Genomic DNA, 26,679 nt, shown 5'->3' with positions numbered 1-26,679 from the left:
TAGATTTTTCCACACACATAAAGCCATTTAGTCAAACACGCTAATCTAAACCAAAGGACAAGGTTCAAATAAAAATCTGGGGTCTTCCACAAACCACCAACCAACTGACCAATGAACCAACCAAGAATGCTTATCAAGGTAACCCCAGTTGGAAAAAAGTAACCCCTGTTGTTTTCATCTGAGGGTTAATAAGCGAGTGGAATACCTCAGTGGATTTTCAAAGAAAACTGCAGACAAGGAAAATATCAGGGGTTTCAAGTGCCTTCCAAGCAATTTGAGATGTTTTATTTACATCATAAAGACAGATTTTCCCTGGAGTATTTCCTGTTTAGAAAACTCTTAAGGACCCTGCTCTTTTGGGCTGCTTCTTGACATGGAAAAACGTTAATGTCACTGCTTTACCTTGAGTTTGGGATTTTGCCTCTTCAGCCAACTGTCTGCTCTACTAGTTGCATCTAGCTGTTTCATTTTGCCTGATGTAACTGTCCAAACCACACTCAAACTCTCTCATTTCATCCTGCATTTTCTCTACAAAATGCATTTACTGTAGTATATTTTTTAATGTTTTCCATTCCTGTTTTGATTTTTCACTTTGCTAAATCCATCAGTAAATGTTTCATGTTTGTTGTGTTTAGGCATTGTGCCTATTGCAGTGGGAGAAACAAAATGGCATAAAAACTTTCCTCAAGGAGCTTGTTGTCTAATTGAAGATTATTAAGCAAAGGGATGCTTCTCGTTTTTGACCTTTGCTTTCAATTCCTGTTACCCTCCTTGGCTAGGCCCTGTTCACATCACAGGAGCCTCCTAAATTGTCCCCATGCTTGGTGCTGCTGCGTGTATATGTATGTATGTGCTCAGTTGTGTCCAGCTCTTTGCAATACCAGGGACTGTAACCCACCAGGCTTCTCTGTCCATTGAATTTTCTAGGCAAGTGTACTGGAGTGGGTTGCCATTTCCTACTCCAGGGGATCTTCCTGACCCAGGAATTGAACCCATGACTCTTATGCCTCTTGCATTGGCAGACAGATTCTTTACCACAGCTCCACCTGGGAAGCCCATGCTTGCTATTACCCTCAATTAAATTAACCCAAGTTCATCTTCTTAAGAAATTTTATTATAGTTATTCTCCCACCATCTTACCTTCTTTCTTCCCCTGCAAAATTTTCAAAGATACTATATATTTTTTGATAAGGTTCAATCTCACTAAAGTAAGGTTCAATCTCATTATCTTGGCTCAAAATTTCCCCCTTATCACCTTTTAAATCTGAGTCCTATCCATTTTCAAGTCCCGCTTCATTCAGGCATCTTTTCTCCAATTCCCCACTGAGACTGATCTTTCCCTTCAATTTCTATACATTATAGCCTACATCACTCATTGACATTTCACTTATATTACCTTGATTTCTTTTATATGTAGGTGTTTTTCCCCATAAAATTGGCCAAGGAGCCAAAAAGTTGAAGCCTTATCACCCTTTTGGATTGTACATTTATTAAGGGTAGGTCCTGAGCATAATGCATTGCATACAAGAGATGATTAATGCCTGGTTGATGATAAAGATGGTGATGATTTTTCCTGGTTTCAGGGGATAGGATGGATTATGAAAGAAAGCAAAGGAAAGATTCTGCAGGTAGAGAGATGAATTAATGAGGCTTTTATAATAATATTCAATAAAAGGTGATAGGGCTTCAATTTATTGTTTCCTTGGTTCAGAGCCTCATTGTATTACCAGAAGGACTTTAGTGAGATTGAAAAGAAAGGAGGGGAGGACTTTGGGACTGCTGTGATTTTATGTGGGGATGAGGAAGAATTAGATAACTGAACCTGAACAAGTGCAATAATGATAGCATTAACTTAAAAGAGGAAATCAGAGATGGAAGCTGGGTTTAGAGGGAAGATGATGAGTTTGTTTTTAGACATACTGAGTTATGATAACTTGAGTAACTAAGTGAACATGTCTGACAAGCAGTAAGATACTGCTCTCCATTCAATTCAATGCAACAAATATTTACTGAACACCAACCATATGCCAGTCACTGTGCTGGAGATATAGTCAAATAATACACAGCCCCTGGCCTCCGGAGCTCATGTTTGCTCAGGAAAGTCAAATTAATAAATTCCTATAAGGTAGTAAATGATATGATAGAATTATATATAAAGTGTTGTGTGTGCATGCTTAGCCGCTTCAGTTGTGTCTGCCTCTTTGCAACCCTATGGACTGTAGTCCACCAGACTCCTCTGTCCCTGGTGATTCTCCAGGAAAGAATGCTGGAGTGGGTTGCTGTGCCCTCCTCCAAGGGATTTTCCTGACTCAGGAATTGAACCTGCGTCTCTTGCCTCTCCTGCATTGCAGGTAGATTCTTTACTGCTGAGCCACCAGGGAAGCCCATATAAAGTGCTGCTGCTGCTGCTGCTGCTAAGTCGCTTCAGTCGTGTCTGACTCTGTGCGACCCCACAGATGGCAGCCCATCAGGCTCCCCGGTCCCTGGGATTCTCCAGGCAAGAACACTGGAGTGGGTTGCCATTTCCTTCTCCAATGCATGAAAGTGCAAAGTGAAAGTGAAGTCGCTCAGTTGTGTCCGACTCTTAGCGACCCCATGGACTGTAGCCCACCAGGCTCCTCCGTCCATGGGATTTTCCAGGCAAGAGTACTGGAGTGGGGTGCCATTGCCTTCTCCGATATAAAGTGCTATGGGAATATAAATAGGGAATCAATTGTATCCAAGCAGGTGAGAGAACGTTTCAGAAGTGACAATCTTTGACCTGGGTTTGGGACGATAAGTAGAACTTTGTTGAACAAATAAATAGTGAAATGAGTTTCTAAGTGAAAGTACAGTCTTGAGCAAAGGCACAAGACATGGATGTACATGGCCTTCTGGGGGAACATAGATAGTCTGAAAACACTAAAGAGAATACAATGACAAAATAAAGATGGATAGTGCAGAAGAGGTAACGATTCTCAGGAGCTGAAGACAGGATTCTGCTACACTAGACTGGAGAGACAGTTTAGTATGATAGTTAAAGGTGTGAACTCCTAGAGATGGATGCTCTGGGCTCAAATTCCATCTCTGCCACTTACTAGGGGTGGGGCCTTGAGCAAGTCAGTTTCTCTGTGCTCAGGTTTCCTTATCTGTAAAATGGGGCTAATGGTACCTCCTTCATAGGGTTGTTTTTTTTTTTTTTTTCAGGTGAAGCTAGAATTGGTTTTATTAAAAGTAATCAAAATAGTCCCCAATAATATGAAAGTGAAAGTCACCCAGTCATGTCCACCTCTTTGTAACCCCATGGACTGTAACCTGCCAGGCTCCTCTGTCAGTGGAATTCTCCAGGCCACAATACTGGAGTGGGTAGCTGTTACCTTCCCCAGGGGATCTTCCCAACCCAGGAATCAAACCCAGGTCTCCCGCATTGTAGGTGGATTCTTTACCAACTGAGCCACCAGGGAAGCCCCAAACTTCATGACATGACTGAGTGACCTTCATTTTCACTTTCAAATAATATGGCATCCATTTAAATAGATCCTTTTAGAGAGATGAAGCACTGCCTTAGAAAGCTTCTGCTGGTATTTTAATTAAAAGATCCATAGGGTTGTTTTGATGTTTGAGAGACCTAGTATATAAACTATTCAGGACAGTGCCTGGCATACAGTGAGTGTTAGGTCAAGGTTACTCCAAGGGCTGAAATAAAAGAAACAAGGCATCACACCACTGTGTACTATACCATCAGCGGCTATAAATAGGAACTGTCTTATGTCTCCAAAGAGTCTCTGCAGAGATCCAGGGAGCACTAGATCAATCTCTGATTCCCACATGAGTGGGAATTCTTTGAGAGGGTGATATTATCTGCCTTGGAAAGGAAGAACCAATTTAGGGAGAGGTGAGCAGTCTGAGAAAAAAATTAGGATGGCCAGAGTGGGACTGTTCATTCAGAATAAATGGAAGCTCTCACTGTGGCATTTCCCTTCTGGCAAGTGAAAATAAACCAAAAGAAGGTTGAAATTCAGCAAGCATATTTAATTTCAGTTTAATAGGAAACAGAAAATTGACCAGCAGGGACCTTAGAGGGTAAGAGAGGAGACAGTGGGGCCTAGTGACAGGTATCTTGCTGGGCTTGGAGTACATAAAGGAGCCCTCTAAAGAGGGCTATTGCTAAGTCACTTCAGTCGTGTCCGACTCTGTGCAACCCCATAGACAGCAGCCTACCAGGCTCTCCCATCCCTGGGATTCTCCAGGCAAGAACACTGGAGTGGGTTGCCATTTCCTTCTCCAATGCATGAAAGTGCAAAGTGAAAGTGAAGTCGCTCAGTTGTGTCCGACTCTTAGCGACCCCATGGACTGCAGCCTTCCAGGCTCCTCCATCCATGGGATTTTCCAGGCAAGAGTACTGGAGTGGGGTGCCATTGCCTTCTCTGCTAAAGAGGGCTAGCAGGTGAAAATGCAGCCCTACCTTGCTAATGAAGCACATCTAACGACTTCAGTTTTGCTGCTCAAGAAATCCATTGTCTATGCCTCAGCTTTTTAGAGCTCTACTCAAATGATCCTTGAATAGACTCTTGGAATGATTGAGCTTCCCTCTGTGATGGCTGCTGAAATGGAACTGAACCTTATCTGCCCACCTTGCCAGCCCAGGAGTTTCCCTTGACACATCTTGTTTGAATTCTGTTCTCACCACTTCCCACCTGGGCAGTCTCGACCAAGTCACTGAAATTCTCTTAGCCTCGGTTTTCCCATTTGTGAAATGGAAATAAAAATAGCTCCTATATTATAAAGTGGTTATGATAATTATATGAAATAATTTATCTATAAAGTACTTGATACATTGAGTGCTTAAAAGACATAAGTTTGGTTCCTTTTTCTTTCCCTTTACATTTAGGCAGCCCAAAGATCCTCTGTGCTCATTTTAGCCCAGCTAGGGACTTCATATTATCTAATGTCTACAGTAGTAGAGATGGGCAGGAGAAGGCAGTACATGGGAAGACGATGAAGAATGGTGGCTTTTTTTTTTTTCACCCTCCCATCCTGACTTTGCAGTAAGGATATTTTGATGTAGTCAGTATCCACAAATAGGAAAGGTATTCAGATACTGGACAACCCAGAGTAAGAGATATCTATTAAGACATGATGACAACTGTGTGAAAATACATCTATACGATCATATACTTAATATGAAGATAGAGCTAAACATTCATATATTTTAAAATTAGAAAGGAACAAGGAAAACTGAAAACATTTTTATTAGGATGGTAGAAATATGTTGTTGTAAGGTTAACCTTAGTATTCTTGTGCCTATGGAGAGGGATCCTCTTTCCCTGACATACTTATATCTTTGTACTCTCTTTGCAAAAGAACAACAGGAGGACAGGGTGCTAGATTAAAGGGAATTGAACAGTGGGAATAATATGCCCCCATCTCATCTGTCCTTCTGCCCAGCCTTCCATTAACCATCATGATATACCAGAGGCCAGAGACCTTCCTGTCTGTGGTGCTTCAATGCCCTTGCATCATTAATATCATCATCTCTACCCTTCTTCTAGGAGTGGATCTTATGAGGGAGGTACTGAAGAAGTTGTGCATGCTTAGCTGTTAGTCCAAACCTTTGAGAACCTGCAGGGGACAAGGGCAGAAATCACTATGTAACACTCTGGACTTTCTTGGCAGGTGAATACCGCTATGCATGAGGCAAAACTTATGGAAGAATGTGACGAATTGGTAGAGATCATCCAGCAGAGGAAGCAAATGATTGCTGTCAAAATCAAAGAGACAAAGGTAAAACAGAGCACTTTAGTGAGACCAAGGCCAAGTTGACTTTACAAAAGTCCAAGTTTCATTCCAATGATTCCAGTTTAAACTTGGATCATGAAAGCAAGAAGATATGGGGGTTTAGGGAGAGAGACAAAGAAGAAGCAATCTTTGGCCTATGGCTCTGAATTCAGAAAAGATGATGGCAGTTTTGCGGTGATGGAATCATTTCATATTGTGACTTGGTTGGTAGTTACATGGGTATATGTATATGCAAATATCATTGAGTTGTACACTTCAGATTTGGTGCTTTACTCCAAGTCAATACAAAAAGAACTGTGGACCAGAACTATGGAAGGATCATGATTGCCATTGTAAGGACTTAGGGCTTAATCTGAAAGGCATAAGGAAACCATTCTATTCAGTTTCTTATGATGGGATAAGACTGAAAAATATAGCAGAAGTATTCAGGGTAGATCAGAATATGATGATACTAAAGTCAGGGAATCAAGTTGTGAGGCTTACTGAATGATTCTTGGTATAAGTTGTTGAAGGCCTAACCCAGGAAAGTGGCAGCACAAATAGAAGGGAAGAACATAACAGGCATCGCTAGAAAGGAATTGACGGGAATCGTCAACCGATTATATATATAAAAAGGATGAAGGAGAGAGAGAGAGAAGACTTCCAGGCTTTTAACATGGGAACTGAAGAATCGTGATCAAGAAGGTGAGGTGTGGGCCTTCATGCAGCTATCTGATTTTATGCTTATTGGTCTGCTGGTTAGTATAGTGATGATGAGCTCATGCTATGTGTACAATGGGAGAAGCTCTGAGAGCCTGGAGTGATAACCATTACTTTGTGCCATGCTGGGTGGTTCCTTACTAACACAGATATTGAAGTTTCTGAGAACACAGATCTGTGAGCACACAGGTACGCATGAATGCCTAGAGAGAGAAATATATACATATGAATGTGGATACTCTTAAAGAAAAAGGAGGTGTTTTTTATTAAACATATACATGACAATATATTGACAATAAAATGTCAACAGAGGTGATCTCCAGGTGGTAGAGTTTCTTTTTATACTTTTTATTTTCTAAATTTTCTATAATGACCATGCATTGCTTTTATAATCAAAATAATTAATATGATCAATAAAAGAAGAGGTAGGTAACTTAGAGTGTATGATTGAGTGTGTTGCAGGGTCAGTAAGCGGGTGGAGGGAGGAGTTGGCAAAATAGACATGGAGAGTAGGGGGAGAAGGAGAGTGGTCAGTTCAGGGACCATGGGATGTTCAAAAGTCTTATTTTTAGAATCACTGCAGCAGATCTCCTTCATGTTGTTTTATCATTTTTAATTAAGCACTGGATATGTTTATCTTGTTTTTCTTTTGCTAATTCTTTAAGGTTATGAAACTGAGAAAATTGGCACAGCAGGTTGCTAATTGCCGCCAGTGTCTTGAACGGTCAACAGTCCTCATCAACCAAGCTGAGCATATCCTGAAAGAAAATGACCAGGCACGGTTTCTCCAGTCTGCAAAAAATATCGCTGAGAGGTGAGTTCCTTATGGTCTTTCAACATGCCTCCTCTTAGGAAAAGGGACCAGCTTAAAGTCACTTAATTCAGTTCGGGCATGTTTGTAGCCACTGCCACCTGAAGATTTTGCCAGCTGGCTACTTACTAAGCCTCAGTGTGGTAGGTAGCCCTGTGGATTTCTGACGCCCCTTTCTCTCTCTGCCACCTCCCAGTTCTTCTTCTTTTTTTTTTTTTTTTTTAAATGTTGAAGAATTCCAGTTTTATTCTGTTTTTTCCAAAGTGATTTTTTAAAAACTTCTTATTTTGTATTGGAGTATAGCCAGTTAACAGTGTTGTGATAGTTTCAGGTGAACATCAAAGTGACTCAGCCATACATATGCATGTATCCATTCTCCCCCAAACTGCTCCCCTCCATTCAGAGCCACATAACATTGAGCAAAGTTCCCTGTGCTATACGGTATGTTCCCAGTTCTTCTAATACACAGCCAACCATGCACCCTAGCGATGCCACAGCTCTATGCTACCTAGTCAGGCCTGGAGCTTTCTATGTTGGTGTTGGTTTAGGGGCAGAGAAACTTTTGGCCACATACATAGATGCATGCCCTACCTAAGTCTAGACCATAGCACTAGACTCCCTGGGTTTGAATCTTGCCTCTGACCTTAAACTAGTTGGTTGGTCGTAGGGGAGTCACACAACCTCTCTGAGTCTCATTCTCATTCTCTTATTTGCAAATAATAATAGTACCTATCTCATAAAGTTTTTGTGAGGGTAAAATGAGTTAATATTCATAAAGGTTTAGAATAATGCCCAGCATGTGGACTTTCCTGCTGGTCCAGTGGTTAAGAATCTGCCTGCCAATGGAGGGGTCATGGATTCAATCCCTGTTCCAGGAAGATTCTACATGCCTTGGGGCAACTGCTGAAGACTGAGCACCCTAGAGCCCATGCCCCACAACAAGAGCAGCATTAGTCTCTCAGTCGTGTCCAACTGTTTGCGTCCCCATGGACTGTAACCCTCCAGGCTCCTCCGTCCATGGGATTTTCCAGGTAAGAATACTGGAGTGGGTTGCCATTTCCTTCTCCAGGGGGTCTTCCTGAACCAGGGATCAAACCAAGGTCTCCCGCATTGCAGGCAGACTCTATCGTCTGAGCCACGAGGGGGCTTCCATGAGAGAAGCCACCGCAATTAGAGAGTAGCCCCTGCTCACCACAACTAGAGAAAGCCTGCGTGTGGCAACAAAGACTCAGTGCAGCCAAAAATAATTAATTAAAAAATAATTCCCAGTACAAAATAAATACTCAGTATTCTTATTATTGGAGAACAGAAATTGCGGATGAGAGGAGATTGCCACTTCTTGCAGTATTACTATTAGCAATATTTGACTGTTTAATTGGGGCTTCCCAGGTGGCTCAGTGGTAAAGAATCAGCTTGACAACGTGAGAGACGCAGGAAATGTGGGTTTGATTCCTGAGTTGAGAAGATTCCCTGGAGGAGAAAATGGCAACCCACTCCAGTATTCTTGCCTGAAAAATCCCATGGATAGAAGAGCTTGGCAGGCTCCTCCATAGGGTCGCAAGGAGTCAGACACGACTGAGTGAGCACACATACATGTTATCTTAATATAAATAACTTTTAAGTGTTTAAGAAGAGTAAATTAGAGGTGAAGAAAGGAAAATTCTTTCAGGAAGCTTCCTGTAAAGGGAAAGAGAAAATATGGTGATAACTAGAAAGAGTATGAGATAAAGGAAGGTTGTAAATTTTTTTTTTTTTAGATAGGAGAGACATGAATGAGTTTAAAAGTGGATGTGAGGTCAGCTAGAGATGGGCAAAACTGAAGGTATGGAAAAAAGAAGGTATGTAGCCAAGTAATGGATGTGGATGTTGGTATGCCCAGCAGTTTGGTATGAGAAATTAAAGAATTTATCATTTCATATCTACTCCTCTCTCTGTAAAATAGGAGGCAAAGTCATTTGCTGAGCATGAGCAGGAAGTTAGCAGGGTTCTCTAGCTTTCTGAACATATGGAATACAGTTATAATAATTGCTTTAATGTCTAATTTTAATATCTGGGTGAGTTTCAACTACTTACTTTTTTCTCCTCATTATGGGTTTAATTTTCTTGCCTCTTTGTGTGCCGGTGCTCAGTCTCTTGTGTCCGACTCTTTGCGACCCCATGGACTATATATAGCCCACCAGGATCCTCTGTCCATTGTATGTCTGGTTATTTTCTATTGGATGCTAAACATTGTGAATTTTATCTTATTGGATGCTGTGTATTTTTGTATTCCTATAAATATTCCTAAACTTTGTTCTGGGACACAGTTAAATTACTTGAAAATAGCTTGTTCCTTTCAGGTCTTGCTTTGAAAATTTGTTGGGTGTGATCAAAGCAGTATTTAGTCAGGGGAAGTTTTTCCCCACTACTGAGGCAAGACCCTTCTGAGTACTTTAACAAGTGCCCCATGAATCATGAGATTTCCTGGTCTGGCCAGTGGGAACATACACTATTCCTGGGCCTGTGTAAGCATTAGTATTCGTCCCCTCTAATTCTTTTGGATGGCTCTTTCTCTGGCATTGGACACTTCCCCCACATGCATGTGTTGATCAGTATTTTGTTGAATACTAGGGGCAAAAGCCCTTTCCAGTTCTCAGAATTCTCTCTGTGCATTGTCCTCTCTAGTCATATGCCCTGAGAACTTCAACCAGCTTAGTCTCCTTGATTTCTCAGCTGTGTTCTTACTTAGGGACTCCATCAGATACCACCTGATTGCCCCTTCATGTACATTTTATTACCTTAATTTTTCTGGAACAAATTTTCCCTTAGCTTCCTAAGAAAGAGTACAAGGGAAATACATTTTTGAGAATTTATTGTTTAAAGAATATTTTAAATTTATTTTCTAAATTGAAAGATCGGAAAAACATTTCCTTATTTTTGAAAGCCATGGCTCTATTGTCTCCTAGCTTCCACGTTGTGTTGAGAAGTCCACTAGTTTTTTGATTTCGGATCTTTTGAATGTGACATATATTTTAATATCTGAAGCTTTGAAGGTCTTATCTTTAAGCCACTTTTCCTGAAATTTCACCAATGTATGTCTTGGTGTGAGTCTTTTATTATTCATTTTTGTTGGGCACTAAGTGAGTCTTTCCAATTTGAAGACTATTGACTTCTAGTTCTAGGAATTTGTCTTTTATTATTTGCCAATGGCTTCCTCCTCTTCTCCCTTTTCTCTTTCTGGAACTCTTATGAGCCAGATTTCGGACACCCTAGATTTTCCCTCTAATTTTAAGAAATCTTTTCTTCTACAGTTGCAGAAACCAGTAATTGAGAAACCAAGCACCACACTCGGAGAGTTGGAGAATTCAGGTTTATTACACTGGCGGGCCCAGAGGAGTTAACACTCTAACCTCTGAGCCCTGAACAAAGGGGTTCTAGAGTTTTTATAGACAGATTAGTGGGCAACACTAGCTGCTAATAGGCTGGTTTAAACTAAGGGGGTTTCATGTGTATGGGAACAGGAGTCAAGATGGGGAGGGGGATGCCTGACCTTTACACATACAGGCATAATTAAGCAGGTTTGCGGGGGCAGGGCAATTGCAAAGAGCAGGACAAGGGTGAGCAAGATAAGCTCCAGTTCCTAGTATTATAAGTCCCCACTTTCTGAGAGTACGTGACCTAAGTGATCCAGACTTTGCAAGGAGCAAGCTGAGTTACATAGGCAGAACAAGCAGGTTATGTAAAATTTTAACTTTTCCTCTTCATTCTCCCCTCTCAATGCTTCTAGCACTTGTAGAAAGCATCATCTCATGTTTTGGTAAGACATTCAGAGCTCCCTATCATTTAGGGAGCTATATTGAGCTATTACCACTTATAACATTATGGATTCAATCCATGAGGTTATGAACTGGGTAATTGCATTGGGAATACAAGGGCCAAACAAGAGCACTGCAAAGAGCATGAAGAGAGGACCTATTAAAGGGAGAAACCACGATGCCCAGCTCGTGACATCCAGATATTGTTTCAATCATCCCAGGAATTAGCTAGTTTCTCTCTCCTTTTCATGATTTGTTCCCTTAGCTGTTGGGCCATGTCCCTGACTATTTCTGATTGGTTTACATAAAAGCAGCATTCTTCATTCAAGAAGAGGAAGAGTCCTCCCTTTTCAGCTGTCAGTAGGTCTAGCCCTCTCCTATTCTGTAAAACTACCTCAGCCAAGGAGTCTAGTTGGTCCTGTAACTAGTTGGTCCTGTAGCAAAGAGCACAGCAATAATACCAATTAGGGATAGAGGCCAGCATTGACAATGAAAATCCATCGATATTTTGATAGCCGAATCCTCAAGCTTCTGCCGTGCGTTGACCAGTCAGCTGCTGGAGTGTGTGTGGCTGGAGCAAGGATGAAGAATCTTCAAGCTTCTTTTTTTTTTTTTCCTTTACAATATTGTATTGGTTTTGTCATACTTCTGCTGTGTGTTGACTAGTCAGCTTCCAGAGTAACTAGAGCAGGGCTCAGTGTCCTTCATGGGTGAGGGCCGTTGTCTTTGGAACTGGACCTTGAGGAGGTTTTTGGGGTCCTAAACTGCTTTCCAGGTGTTCTCATCACAGGAAGTAGCTGTCTTCTTGACTCTGGTGTGGTGGATCCAAGGGATGACACGTATAACTAACAGCAGTAGGAGTTGCCAGGATAACTGTGTGAGGGCCTGTCCAAACTGGCTGAAGTGTTTTTTTTTTTTTTTTTTTTAATCTAATCTTTAACCCATACATCATCTCCTGGCTGATAGGGATGAACCCACTTGCCCAAAGGAATGGGTGTCCTTTCTAAGGTTTCTCGGGCAATATGGCAGAAGACTTTTCCAGGGCTGAAAGGTGTCAGGACATCTCCAGGTCAGCTAGTTGTTGGTGGTCTCCCTTGAGCTTTTATTTTTATCACTGGGGGTGGTCTCCCATATAAGATCTCAAAGGGAGAATAGCCTGAGGACCTCAGGGTGCATTTACAGAGGGAGATGAGAGCCCACAGAATGATAAGGCAGCATTCTAGCACTGTCTGGGTGTTGGCCAGGGGATATTCTTGTTGTACTACTACTTGGAGAAACAAACCTAACAAGAAAATTAAAGATATATGGCCCAAAGATTAATAGATGTAGAAAAGCTGCTGGGGGGCTAGCCAGGAGAACCAGGTCCAGGCATTGATTCGTGACATTAGTGTTTCTCTAAGTATGAGAAGATGCAAGAATTTGGACTCATAAAAATCTTTACTGAAAATATCTGACTATCTGAAGGCCTGTTTTGTTTTGTTTTGTTTTTGTTTTTCCCAGAGCACAGAGTGTCTTATTTTTTGTCTCCACCCTGAACTCCTTTTAAGGTGGTGTTGAAGGTCAACATCTTAGAGTGGTCATGATTTAATCTTTGTAGAGGCAGCTGGCACGGGCCAACTTTCAGTCAGCAGGGCCCCTTCATAGCCATATATTTGACCATGTTTTGGGGGCATTTCATGGTCATTGTGTCCCACGGTGCTGGGAGGGCTCATTCCCAGGTCTAACAAGGATTCCATTGAGAGGCCACTCAATGTGTGTTGTCACTATCCAGGCCTTGTAAGTAGTGAAAGTCTCTGGACCATACCTGTCTTACTAGCCTCTTGGTCCAGGAAAATATTTCCTCTTGTTGCTTCTTCCCATATCTAGAGTTACACTATTACAATTACAATTACACTATTACTATTACAATTCTTGATCTCATATGGAACTGCATATCAGCATTTTATCACAGGCTCAGTCATACATTTGGTAATGCAAGAAATAATCTTCTGAAGCAGGCTACATAGAAAATAATATAGCTAGCGGTTATTAGTAAGGTTGCAAACAAGAATTTAAGTCAAGAACTTTCATTGGGTATAGCCCGGTATATCCCAGGTCATCTGAGTCAGTTAAATGATTATAGCCAAGTGTTCATCTCCTGGTTGTACATCATGGAGCATCTGACCTTTATCCAAAGATTGGTTACTGAGATAAGCTTTAGAAACAATCTTAGAGTATCTTTTTAAATAACTTAATTAAACCTTTTAGCAATATAACATCAGTTCAGTTCAGTCGCTCAGTTGTGTCCAACTCTTTGGGACTCCATGGACTGCAGCATGCAGTCCATCACCTCCCTGTCCATCACCAACTCCCTGTCCATCGCCAACTCCCTGTCCATCATCAACTCCCTGTCCATCACCAACTCCCTGTCCATCACCAACTCCCAGAGTTCACTCAAACTCATGCTCACTGAGTCAGTGATGCCATCCAACCATCTCATCCTCTGTCGTCCCCTTCTCCTCCTGCCCTGAATCTTTCCCAGCATCAGGGTCTTTTCAAATGAGTCAACTCTTTGCATGAGGTGGCCAAAGTATTGGAGTTTCAGCTTCAGCATCATTCCTTCCAATGAACACCCAGGACTGATCTCCTTTAGAATGGACTGGTTGGATCTCCTTGCAGTCCAAGGGACTCTCAAGAGTCTTCTCCAACACCACAGTTCAAAAGCATCAATTCTTCGGCGCTCAGCTTTCTTCACAGTCCAACTCTCACATCCATACATGACCACTGGAAAAACTATAGCCTTGACTAGACAGACCTTTGTTGGCAAAGTAATATCTCTGCTTTTTAATATGTTGTCTAGGTTGGTCATAACTTTCCTTCCAAGGAGTAAGCATCTTTTAATTTCATGACTGCAATCACCATCTGCAGTGATTTTGGAGCCCCCCAAAATAAAATCAGCCACTGTTTCTCCATCTATTTGCCATGAAGTGATGGGACCAGATGCCATGATCTTTGTTTTCTGAATGTTGAGCTTTAAGCCAACTTTTTCACTCTCCTCTTATACTTTGAAGAGGCTCTTTAGTTCTTCACTTTCTGCCTTAAGGGTGGTGTCATCTGCATATCTGAGGTTATTGATATTCCAGCAATCTTGATTCCAGCTTGTGCTTCATCCAGCCTAGCGTTTCTCATGATGTACTCTGCATATAAGTTAAATAAACAGGGGGACAATATTCAGCCTTGACATATTTTCCTATTTGGAACCAGTCTGTTGTTCCATGTCCAGTTCTGACTGTTGCTTCTTGACCTGCATACAGATTTCTCAAGAGGCAGGTCAGGTGGTCTGGTATTCCCATCTCTTTAAGAATTTTCCACAGTTTATTGTGATCCACACAGTCAAAGGCTTTGGCATAGTCATTAAAGCAGAAATAGATGTTTTCTGGAACTCTCTTGCTTTTTTGATGATCCAGCAGATGTTGGCAATTTGATTTCTGGTTCCTCTGCCTTTTCTAAAACCAGATTGAGCATCTGGAAATTAATGGTTCACGTATTGTTGAAGCCTGGCTTAGAGAATTTTGAACATTACTTTGCTAGTGTGTGAGATAAGTGCAATTGTGCGGTAGTTTGAGCATTCTTTGGCATCGCCTTTCTTAGGGATTGGAATGAAAACTGACCTTTTCCAGTCCTGTGGCCACTGCTGAGTTTTCCAAATTTGCTGGCATATTGAGTGCAGCACCTTCACAGCATCATCTTTATATAACATTACATAACATAACAATATAACATATTACATATATATACTATATATAATATATTAACATATAACATTATCATATAAAACATTAACATATAACATATTAACAATATAACATAGCACTATAACATAACAAGGAACTATCTCAGAAGTGAGTCTTAGTAAGCACAGACCTTAATTAACAAAACTAGAACTTAATATTCAGTGAAACATATTTTTTTTTGGAGAACTCATTGTGAGGACATAACACTGTAGCCAGGGAAGGCTTTAGCCCATCAAATAAAAATGAGGTCTGTCAGGGAGCCGGGAAAAGCCAAGTGGCCATCTTGGTTTTCCCATAGCCCTGGCTCTTGGATTTTTAGCTGTTGTTTATCCATTTTTAATTCCCTGATTTAGGAGCAGACTATTGCCATGTTTTAAGGACATCAAGATAGCAAAAGTCTAACTGTGAGGGGTTACTTTTTTGTAGAAGCAGAATGAACTTTGTCTACATGTACCATAATCGTAAATAATGTTTTTTTACTTCACCAAAGTAACAAAAAGATTTTAAGAACAAATATAAATCACTTAAAGGCAAAGACAATCATAATCTGTTATCAAAAGCTGCATTCTAAGAAAACTTTGTTCTCTAAACAGAGAGAAGACCAAATTCTAGTCTGGTACCAGCTTACTGTTAATAACAAAATTTGTTTATCTGCTTAATCTTAGAAAGTCTTTTCCATAAATTTTGAAGAACTAGCAGTATTCTTCTAAAGGCATGAGAGTAAAACCATAGAAGGCATGTTTTAAATCTGACTAATTGCAATTGACCAAGAAACCTGGTCATTGTTGTGATATGTAACACTTTAATATGATAACTAGAATTATAATTGACCATATTTTATCAGGGCATATCAGATCTATATGAATTTTACACAATTTTAGGATATCAATATTTGTAACATCAACCATACATTTTAACCTGAAAAGATTTCTCATCCCTTTAAAGTACTTCCCATGTAATTTAACATGTCCAGTAAACCAAGGTAGCTTAATAGCTCTTTGGGATGTCTCAGGGGCCCTCTGAAGCATCCCAAAGTTAGCTAGAAGTCAAGTTATTTAGGAAGTTTTGTCAATAAATGTCAAAAGGGTTTATAACACTCAGTCAGGTAGGATCATATAAGTTACTGTGAAATAATGGTTATTCACTTAGCCAAAGTTAACAAAAGATTTCAAAGGTAAATGTAAAACAGATCAATTAAGAGGTAAAGAAACATAAATCTATCATTAAAAGCAGTTTACCATCTGAAGAAAGTATGTCCTCTTATCAGAGAGAAAGGCAAAATTCAAGTTTTTGCACCAGCTTACTTTAAACTCATTTAGGTAAACTTAATTAAATTTATTTTAAACTTGCACAAAACTTTTTTTCAGGGTCCACTTTCCACAAACTTTCTGTAACAGCCACCTGTAAGTCAGATCTACTTTCTTTTTCCTTTATAAATGTAATTTTATTTTTTATATCTTCTTTATTAAAAACATACATCTTCCTTATTAGATTAGCAAACAGACATTAATACTAGATATTTAATATTGAATATTTCCCGGTTTTCATGAATCTGACATTTATTTAGGTTAATTTTTCTTGTATTTATAATTGTTTGATTTGTAAGCACTTACTTTTCTTTAGGCCAATTAAATTAGAACTCATTTACAACTTCAGCAATATCAGAAAAAAACAAAGACATACACTGAGACATACATAAATCCAGACAGACAGACTGACAGAGATCTTATAGTTTTCTGTTTGAGATTTAAAATATCTCTTTGACCCCCTTTTTTTTTTCTTTGCTTGAAGTTCTAGTTTGCCCAAGGCTGAGATCTCAGGCAAAGTGAGTGGGCTGTGTATTTCAAGGACATGGAAAGTGTTAACTTTAAGTTTTTTCCTAGGCAGGCCTTTTAACAAGCTAGTTGTTTTTAATTACATATGCAAAAAGAATTGGTTTTGCAGTTTCCAAAATGAAAAATTTCTCTCACTCCATTTAATCAGCAATCATGCACTCGCAATCATCCAGAGGCTATCACAATGCCTCTCTTCTCCTGAGTTCCCTATCTGATGCTCCCTTCCTGGGAGCTCCAAGGAGGTGATCAGTCTCCTCTTCTACCTGTTGGGGTAGTACCTGCCTGGGGACTGGCCCCAGGGCCTTACCTGATCCTATGGCCATTCCTGGTGTGTTGGTCTGTCCCGCCAATGAGTCCAGTCAGGGCTTGGCCATCTGGAGAGTCAGAACGCCTGTGCAAAAGAGAACCCAAAATACCGTCAGGTGGTGCACCTCCTTGTTTGTCTCTCCACTCAATTCCACTTGAAGTGGCTTCCTTCACTCCAGCCTGACCGAGCCACCAGTCTGGCAGCTGGTGTGGTTGGAATCTCACTGGGGCCTCCAGAAATGTGGCAGAAACCAGTAATCAAGAAACCAAGCACCACACTCAGAGAGCTGGAGAATTCAGGTTTATTACATCAGCGGGCCCAGAGGAGTTAACACTCCAAGCTCTGCTGCTGCTGCTGCTGCTAAGTCACTTCAGTCGTGTCCGACTCTGTGCGACCCCACAGACGGCAGCCCACTAGGCTCCTCTGTCCCTGGGATTCTCCAGGCAAGAACACTGGAGTGGGTTGCCATTGCCAAGCTCTGAGCCCCGAACAAATGGGTTCCAGAGTTTTTATAGACAGACTAGTGGGCAACACTAGCTGCTAATAGGCTGGTTTAAACTAAGGGGTTTCCTGTGCATGGGAACAGGAGTCAAGATGGGGAGGGGGATGCCTGACCTTTCCACAGACAGGCATGATTAAGCAGGTTTTCAGGGGCTGAGCAATTGCAAAGATCTGGACAAGGGTGAGTGAGATAAGCTCCAGTTCCTAGTATTGTAAGTCCCCACTTTCTGAGACTACATGACCTAAGTGATCCAGACTTTGCAAGGAGCAAGCTGAGTTACAGAGGCAAAATGAGCAGGAGGTTATGTAAAATTTTAACTTTTGTTCTTCACTACTTTCCGTGACTTTATCTTCTAGGTCTAAGATGTTTCCTTTATTTTTCATTCAATGCTTCTATTACATTTTTAATTTAAGGATTCATATTTTTATTAATAAGACCTCTTTCTTGATCCTTGCTTCTTTTTTTACCATTCTGTCCTTGCTTTATGTATACAAACTTCAATAAGTCCCCTACATACGAATGAGTTCCAATCTGAGAGCATGTTCATAAGTCCAAATTGTACATCCAACAAAGTTAGCCTAGGTACCCAACTAACATATTGGCTGTTGCTGCTGCTGCTGCTAAGTCACTTCAGTCGTATCCGACTCTGTGCGACCCCTGAGATGGCAGCCCACCAGGCTCCCCCGTCCCTGGGATTCTCCAGGCAAGAACACTGGAGTAGGTTGCCATTTCCTTCTCCAATGCATGAAAGTGAAAAGTGAAAGTGAAGTTGCCCAGTCGTGTCCGACTCTGAGCGAATCCATAGACTGTAGCCTACCAGGCTCTTCCGTCCATGGGATTTTCCAGGCAAGAGTATTGGAGTGGGGTGCCATTGTCTTCTCCGACATAATTGGCTACACAGTACTATACTGTAGTAGGTTTGTGATACTTTCCACATAAATAATACATAGGAACAAACAAAAAAACAAAGAATTTTTAATCTTACAGTACAGTACCTTGAGAAGTACAGTAGAACAGTACAACAGCTGGCATACAGGGGCTGGCATCAAGTGAACAGGTAAGAGTTACTGACTGGAAGAGGGAGAGGAGGTGGGAGATGTTAGGGCTGAAGGATTGTCAGCAATAGAGATGGAGGGCAAGCTACAGTTTCACTCACACCTGACGCTGATGGAACTTACATTCACATGTTTGAAAGTTCGCAACTTGAAGGTTTGTATAGGGGACTTACTGTATTATCTTCCTGATGATATTAATGATCATTAAAAATGTCTTCTAAACTGCATTGTCTTGGTTTCCTCCATGTTCCATTTCTCTGTTAGTTTCTGTCTTTCCCTAAATGTTTGGGGAGCTTTTCGCTGCCTTTTTGAATTTAAGCACTAAAAGGTGATTGGAATATCTGAGAGAATGAGAACATTTTGTTGCTTGGTGAGCTTTGCTATAGGATTTTAAGGCGGGATGTTAGATTTTTATTGAGTGGACCCCGTATGTGTTAGTTCTGTAGGTGTTTTCTCTTGGCTTAGTTAGCCCTGGAAGGAACCCACCAATCTCCTGCTTCTGGGAGTGAGGGGAGCAATGAAGGGTACAAGTCTGACTGCCACTATTCCAGGAGCCCAGCAGGGAAAGGGTTTTAAGACTGCTTTTAGTTTGGCATCAGGATGAGAGAGGCATAGTCTCTGGTTGAGTGGATCTGACAGTGTAGCTGTTTCTCATGCAAACCTTCAACTGTCTGTGACATTAAATCAGCTTCATCTTGTTGCCTTCTTGATCCAGCTTTCTCTGCTCTGTGGTTGGTTACCACTCATCCATTCCCTTTCTAGTTTCCAAACATTTGTTGACAATATCTTACTTGCATCTCTTTTTCCATCCCCTTTGTCTTTGTGGGTTCACGGTGTTTTTTTTTTTTTTTTTTTCCCCTTTGACTGTCATTTAAGTGGAATTTCATGAGAGCAGAGATAAAACATATTTAGACCACTGTATGTTATCATGCCCACTCAGTCTTCAACTCCCTGAAATGTCTTCTGCCACTACCACACTATTGAAAGTATTCTTTTCAGGGTCACCTGATGAATAACTTGTTGCTGAATTGTAATAGACATTTCTTTGTTTTATCTTACTGTTTCATCTTGCTTGGTCTCTTAGCATTTGTCCCTACTGACCATTTTTACTTGAAATTTCTCTGCCCTTAGCTTGAGAACACTCCTGGTTTTCCCTCTCCATATCTGGTTTCATTTGCCTTTGTGAGCAACTCTTCCTTGACCTATCCCCTTAATGCTGTTGTTCTTTGTGTTTCTGTCTTAAGCTGTTTTCTTTTCTTATTGCATATTCTCCCTGTTGCAGACTTGTAGTTCCTAGGGTTTTGTTTACCATCTAGCTGTTGATGATTCCTAGGTCTCTATATCTAAATCTTATTTTCATGGGCTCAAGTATAGCCTCTGTGGTAGGTGGAATAGATAGCTAACTCTGGTATGGCTTGAGAATAATCTACATAACCTAAATATCTTTCTCACTGGTCTCTCTCACAGGGTCTGAAATTCTTCCTCACAATTAATCATTGTTATGTATTAAGAACCAGGACTTCAGGTAAAATAAAATTTTAACTGAGAGAGCGTTTCCTTCCCCCTTACTAATGACTGACAGCTCAGCTGGTAAAGAATCTGCCTGCAATGCAGGAAACCTCAGGTTGATTCCTGGGTCAGGAAGATTCCCCTGGAGAAGGGATAGGCTACCCACTCCAGTATTCTTGGGCTTCCCTGGTGGCTCAGATGGTAAAGAATCTGCCTGCAATGTGGGAGACCTGGGTTCTATCCCTGGGCTAGGAAGATCCCCTGGAGGAGGACATGGCAAACCTCTCCAGTATTCTTGCCTGGAGAATCCCATGAACAGAGAAGCCTGGCAGGCTCCAGTTTATGGGGTCACAAAGAGTTGGACACGACTGAGTGACTAAGCACAGTACATGCCAATTTAATTAAAATTCTCTGTATCTAAAATGTTGCCCTTTAGTTAATGAAAGGCATTTTAGTGTGGTTTATATATAATGCTAAATAAAGAATATTTAAGCTCTTTATAGATTATCCATTTTTATAGATAATCTATAAGGTCAGTTGTTTTTAAAATTCAGCGTGACAAGATACAGTAGCAAACTTTGCTTTACTAAGTCAGACCAAGTTGTAATTCAGAATTGTCTTTTAAACAGCTATCCAAAAACAACATACAACTGTAAAACTGCTGTATATGTGTGATTAGTAATGGTGCTTTAGCCAATTCAGTTAGAAGGATTAAATTAGAGGAGATATACCAGCAGCACAAACTTTGTAAATTATGTGATCATAAGGCTTAAGAATTAAAACCAAACTCATAGACTAAAAAATTTTTATGAATTAGAACTGTAATATCAAAGAATATTTACATTTGAACCTATTTTCACATGTAATGCTAAATTTGGCCTCCAAAATCTGAATCATTTTCAGTCCTAATAAAAATATGTAGGCTTATTTAATAGAGACATGAAAAGCTGCTATGATGCATTTATTTATAATTATAAATGCTATCTCATTTTACTTTACATTTCTTTGATTTCTCATGTAGTTGGGATTTTAAATATATTTGTTGGCTATTCATTTTCATGTTTATGAATTAACTTTCTGTTTTATTTGTCTATACTTCTTCTGTCACCACTTTACTTTCTGCTCATTCCCAGACAACTGAAAAACCTGATCTGCCTCTGGTTTTGACCCCCTCCAGCCCATCCACTGCAGCTGGAGTAGTGTTCTTGAAATATAAAATTGCACTCATCACTCCTCTGCCTAAAATGCTTCAGGGGCTCTCATTACATTAGTCTTTCACTTGTTTATCCTGGCCTGAAATTTATTCCCGCAACATCTCTATTTTCAGAAACAGCCAAAAGCTATTGTCGTAGATGTGTAACAGGGTATCCGTGCATGAGGAGATGTATTTGTTTAACTCCTCATCCCCTTAAAACTAGTTCACCATACAAGTTTCCTCTCTGGTCGTCCTACATTCAGTGTCTCTTCTCTCCACTCTAAGGTGCATATTGTTGCCAAGTTAATGTTTCTTTCCATACTGTTATTTGCATGCTCAAGAATTCTCACTGGCTCTGATTCAGGTCAGGCACAGGGCCTAAATATGTATGTTTCAATCAAAGCTCAGAGATAATTCTGATGTGGAAAAATTTTTGAGAATTGCTGAGGTATGTAAAAATATACCTTAATTTTTTTTTTTAAAGTAACTGTCTACATGGTTAAGTATAGAGTTTAGAATCCAATGAACATGGGTTCAGTTATATTTCTTTTTTTCTGACCGTTGTGTGACCTTGAGCAAGTTCCTTAACCTTACTATGTCTCATTTACAAAATGGAAATAACATTTGCTACACAGGGTTATGGTAAGGAGTAACTTAGATAATGTGTGTAAAGTGCATGCATGGTGTCTTATACATACTGAATGCCCAGTGAAAGTTACCATTTGTGGTGGTGTTGTTAGTCATTCAATAATTACTTATTCACTATGTGTCCAACACTGTGTTAGGGACCATGGTATAAAATGCGGATCCTGCTTTTGAGACTCTTACAATTAGTTAGGGAGATAAAACTAGCATAGCATTATATAACTAGAGAGCAATAAAATTAAATGTAAATGTTATAAAAGATCAAACAAAATATAGTATTTAGGGGAAGATTTTAACCAAGCCCTAGCATGCTGGGTTGTTGATTAACATTAAAAAAAAAAAGAGGGGGAGAAAAAAAATCTCTCAAACTGCTGTAACCAAGCTTTCAGAGGTCTAGTTTTGATGCTGCCTGCCAGATGGAAAATGATGCAGAGGGAAAAAAATCCTGTATTTACTTCTTCAAATTAAGACAGGATGGGGGAGTGTGTTTGAGGAGTGAACATATGTGAATAAATATGGTATAACCCTTAATTGGTTCCTGATTATTAAAATTTAAATGCTTTCCATTGGAAAAGGACAGATATGATATTTTTCATTTTAATCAAGTCCTACCAGTCATTTATCTTCACCTTGTTAAACCAGAAGTCAAACATTGGATAAAGGTTGCTAATCTATTTTGATATATATTGATGCACTTTTCTCTCTTTCAGGGTCGCTATGGCAACTGCATCTTCTCAAGTTCTGATTCCAGACATCAATTTTAATGATGCCTTTGAAAACTTTGCTTTAGATTTTTCCAGAGAAAAGAAACTGCTGGAGGGGCTAGATTATTTAACAGGTGTGAAAATACTGTGCTTTCCCTTCCATTTTAGTCCTTTTCTTTTGGTAGGCTTTTACTTTAAAATAATCTGAAAAGGACAATATTATAAAAATGCCTTTATAATCTTTAAAATGATACATATATCTTTTTAGATAGAATATATTTTAATTCATGTAACATAAAATAGAAATTATTTGTCAAATATTTCCAAGGACAGGATAAGTATACACATCATCCCTACTTAAAGGTAAAAAACAAAAAGTTGCTGATGGTTTTCTCCTTACGAGCCTGTCAGTAATATAACGTCGCCTGTTATAGGGGTAGAACTTGGGTAGTAATTAAAGAATATTAGAGAATTTCTCACATGGGTACAGGTACCACCCAAATGCTTGTAAGAAAATTTAAGAATTAGCAGAATATAAAGAAAAATGTAAGAAATATCTGACTTGCAGAGAGAATTTTAGAAAATGAGGGCAACAACCTGTCTGTTAAAAATACTGACTGCCTTCAGGATGTTTGAATGATCATTTCATGAGGAAATGTACACACACAATAGCTTTGTGTTTGTAGTTATCTTTGTTACTATATTAAAATAGGTGTCATTGATGGAGCATCTCCTTTAAGCCAGACACTATATATTAATTTTACATCATGTTCCTTACAAGGAATCTGTGAGGTAATTATCATTAATTATCATCATTTTACAGATGAGGAAACTCATATTAATTTGCACAAAATCCCTATTAATACTGCCAATATATAATACAACTTATTTTGAAATAAAAAGAAATAGATTGAAGGCCACATAATAAGGAAACACATGACTACGTTGCTCTAATAGCTACGTATGTGTTAGTGCAGGCCGAGTAGCCAGTGGGTCTACTGAGTAACTTAGGCTTAGATCTTTGCCTAATATCCCTATATCATTAAAACAAAAGTGGTTAGGGGAACTTGAGGTCTCAGCACTTGACTTCAGGTTGTGTGGTATGTGCAATCTAAAGCTTCTTTTTAAGAAAACCTCCTTTCCAGGAGATGTTGGGTTGGTTAGCAAGAGTAACAATTTTAAAATGCTAGAACAGAGAGTATGTTTTCCTTACCTTCTTTTCCACCTTTCGTTACAGCCCCCAACCCACCATCTATCCGAGAGGAACTCTGTACTGCCTCCCATGACACCATTACGGTCCACTGGATCTCGGATGATGAGTTCAGCATCAGCTCCTATGAGCTTCAGTACACCATATTCACTGGCCAGGCTAACTTCATCAGTAAGTCATGGTGTAGTTGGGGCCTGTGGCCAGAGATAAGGAAATGTAAGGAAGCAGTAAGCTGCTCAAGATTGGCCGGGGCGCCACGAGGCAAGTGTTTGTAAGACATGCTAGGTTGTGTAGTATAGTGTTGTGTAGACAGTGCAATCTCCCCCAGCACATTGCAAAGACCTTAATGATGGGTAACAAGCAAGTTGTGTATTTCCTTGCTGTGCAGTCACTGGGGCCACTCCCATTTGTTTATGTAATCCTTAGCCTTTCTTGAGTTAATCCATGTCACTCCACTCTCTGAAATCAGAACACAGCTCAGAATTCGTTCCTGAGTAGTTAAGTCACAATCATTGCTGATTCTATGTGTGTGAACCATCTCTCTTCTTGACTGTTCTTCCACTTCATTATCATGGTAAAAAACATTACATTCAAAGACTACTGCTTCCTTTACTGTACCCATTTTTATCACTGAATAAGTGACAAGCCTCCTGCCTCTGTCACTCTTCCCTCTATCCCTTCTCCGTTTCCTCCAAAAATTACACCAAATATACAAATGCATCAGTGAGCCACCAAATGAAAGATGTTCTGAAAGCAGTCATTTAGCTCACATGTTATGGTTTTATCTTCTGATGAATTGGAACAAGACATAGGACCTTAACTCAAGCTGCAAGTTCCCCTCAACCTGCTGGAGAAAATGGAAGTGAAAGCAAAATTAAAGCTGAATTCAAGATTGGAACCAACTTACACACTAAGGTTGCATCTGCATAGCTGCAAATTAGTATTTTCTTTTTATCTTGTGTTTGTGCTTCTGTGTCTGACTTCACAGACCTGTGTGAAGGAGTTTTTCTGATGAAACCCTCCTGAAAGGCTTCCTTTTCCCATCCTGTGACAATTTAGGGCCACATGGCGGGGTGGGGAGGTGAGAGGACATTTGGGGTCCAACTCTAAAAAAAACACTTGCCTCGTGCAGCTCCAACCTAAGCCACTTGGCCCTGGTAGCTGCATTCCTGGGTGTTTGTTCAGGTTGTGAAGCTGCAAAATGCTAAGGCCTCCCCAACACACATGTTTACAGTGGCTTCTCCTGCTCTGGAAAGTCTTAAAGCCAGTAACTGAGCTTTTCTTTCTTTCCTGATATGGGGAGAGCAGTGGTCTCCTGGGAGTTGAGAAAAAGTCTAAGAAGTGACAAAGACCAAAACGCTGTTACCTCTATTTTCAAGGATAGATAGTCCTTTGTAAAGAAAAGCTTAAAGGATAATTCTTAATAGTGATAAGATCATAGCATTTTAGAATTAGAAGGGACCTAAGAAGTCATCTAGTCAAATCTTCTTCCCTTATACCAGATACCTTGTAGGTGGTTGTTCTGTCTCTGCTCAAACATTTCCAGTAATGGATAGCCAAATTCTAGCAAAATAGCCCATTCAGTTGTACAGCTATAAATAATTGTCAGTGCTTCCTTATAAAAGGCCCAAGACTTCCTCCTAGTGAATAATAATAGTAATTTACATATGTATGTGTTTCCATTTACAGACACTCCCATATATGTTATCTCATTTGGTCCTCATGACTTCTCCCTTAGCCTTATGAAATAGATGATATTAATTATTTTATAATTATAAAATTATAGACATAGAAATCGAGGCTCAAGTTGAATGAGTTGTCCAAGATCACAGAGCTACAAACTGAGGGAATCATGATTTGAACCCAAGCTTTTCGGACTTCAAGCTTAATGCCCCTTGAATTAAACTAGCTACCAATTAGTCCTAGTCCACAGAGGATAGCTGAATTATTGCTTTTGTGTATTAGCTGATATCCCCTTACCCTATACCTTTTTTCTAGTAGCCACACTGACTATTGTGTTGACTGAACATATAGTAAGCTGAAATCCCTAGGCACTCAAAATCCCATTCCTATACAATTGAGTGTTTACACTGAAATACAACATCTTGAATTTATTCCTAGGGACATTTTTATCTGATTAGTTCTGACTCCTTACCCAGCCAGCTAAATTTTTGGGGGGGAGTTCCTGCCTCCCAATATATTTACCTTCCCTCCCAGCCTGCCTTCTATGTCTTCCTCCTTTGATCATTGATAGAAAAGTGGAATAAGACAGGGACAAAGGCAGAACCCTGAAGCAAAATTTTGGATGGCAATGGGCAGATAAGTTGAAACTATTTTACTCAGAATAAATATTCATGAAGATTCCAGTCCTACATGCTGGTCTGGCCTGCCACTGTTGACTGAACTCTATTTGTGAGAGCCACTTTCCCTTGAGGTTTTCCTACATTTTCTCTTTTAAAAACCACTTTATTAAGGTGTGATTGACATATAAAAAGTTGTCCATCAACAGATGAATGGATAAAGAAAATGTGGTATATACATAAAATGGAATATTATTAAGCCTTTAAAAAGAAGGAAATCCTGCCACATGCAGGTCCATGGATGAACCTGGAGGGCATTGTGCTAAGTGAAATAAGCCAGACACAGAAGGACAAATACTACATGATACCATTTATATGAAGAATCTTAAAATAGTAAAACTCCACATTTTCTTTAACCAGAAATTTCTTCCTTGTTGGTTAGAATTTTGTCTGGAGAAATAGTTCTCTTTATTTTTTTCAGCTTTTCTCCTTTATTTTGAACTTTCTTCCCACTTTATGTAAGATTTGAAATGGACATAGGCCAATAGTGTTTCAGATGATA

The 26,679-nt window shown here is 39.9% G+C and overlaps 1 protein-coding gene across 4 annotated transcripts in view; it reads left to right on the top strand.

Moving 5' to 3' along the window:
• The window catches only part of MID2 (midline 2), a 105,917-nt gene that overhangs the window by 67,433 nt on the left and 11,805 nt on the right, over positions 1–26,679 (top strand). For 3 of the 4 annotated variants that reach the window (XM_027533786.1, XM_027533787.1, XM_027533783.1), the window contains exons 4-7: positions 5,656–5,763; positions 7,143–7,291; positions 22,614–22,741; positions 23,845–24,078. In XM_027533786.1, coding sequence (XP_027389587.1) covers positions 5,656–5,763; positions 7,143–7,291; positions 22,614–22,741; positions 23,845–24,078 — 619 coding nt within the window. The remainder of the gene's footprint in view (positions 1–5,655; positions 5,764–7,142; positions 7,292–22,613; positions 22,742–23,844; positions 24,079–26,679) is intronic. The other variant, XM_027533784.1, reaches the window with a different exon arrangement.

The sequence above is a fragment of the Bos indicus x Bos taurus genome, chromosome X, assembly GCF_003369695.1.
Source record: "Bos indicus x Bos taurus breed Angus x Brahman F1 hybrid chromosome X, Bos_hybrid_MaternalHap_v2.0, whole genome shotgun sequence".
Taxonomy (NCBI): domain Eukaryota; kingdom Metazoa; phylum Chordata; class Mammalia; order Artiodactyla; family Bovidae; genus Bos; species Bos indicus x Bos taurus.
This window is presented reverse-complemented; position numbering and strand designations above follow the sequence as displayed.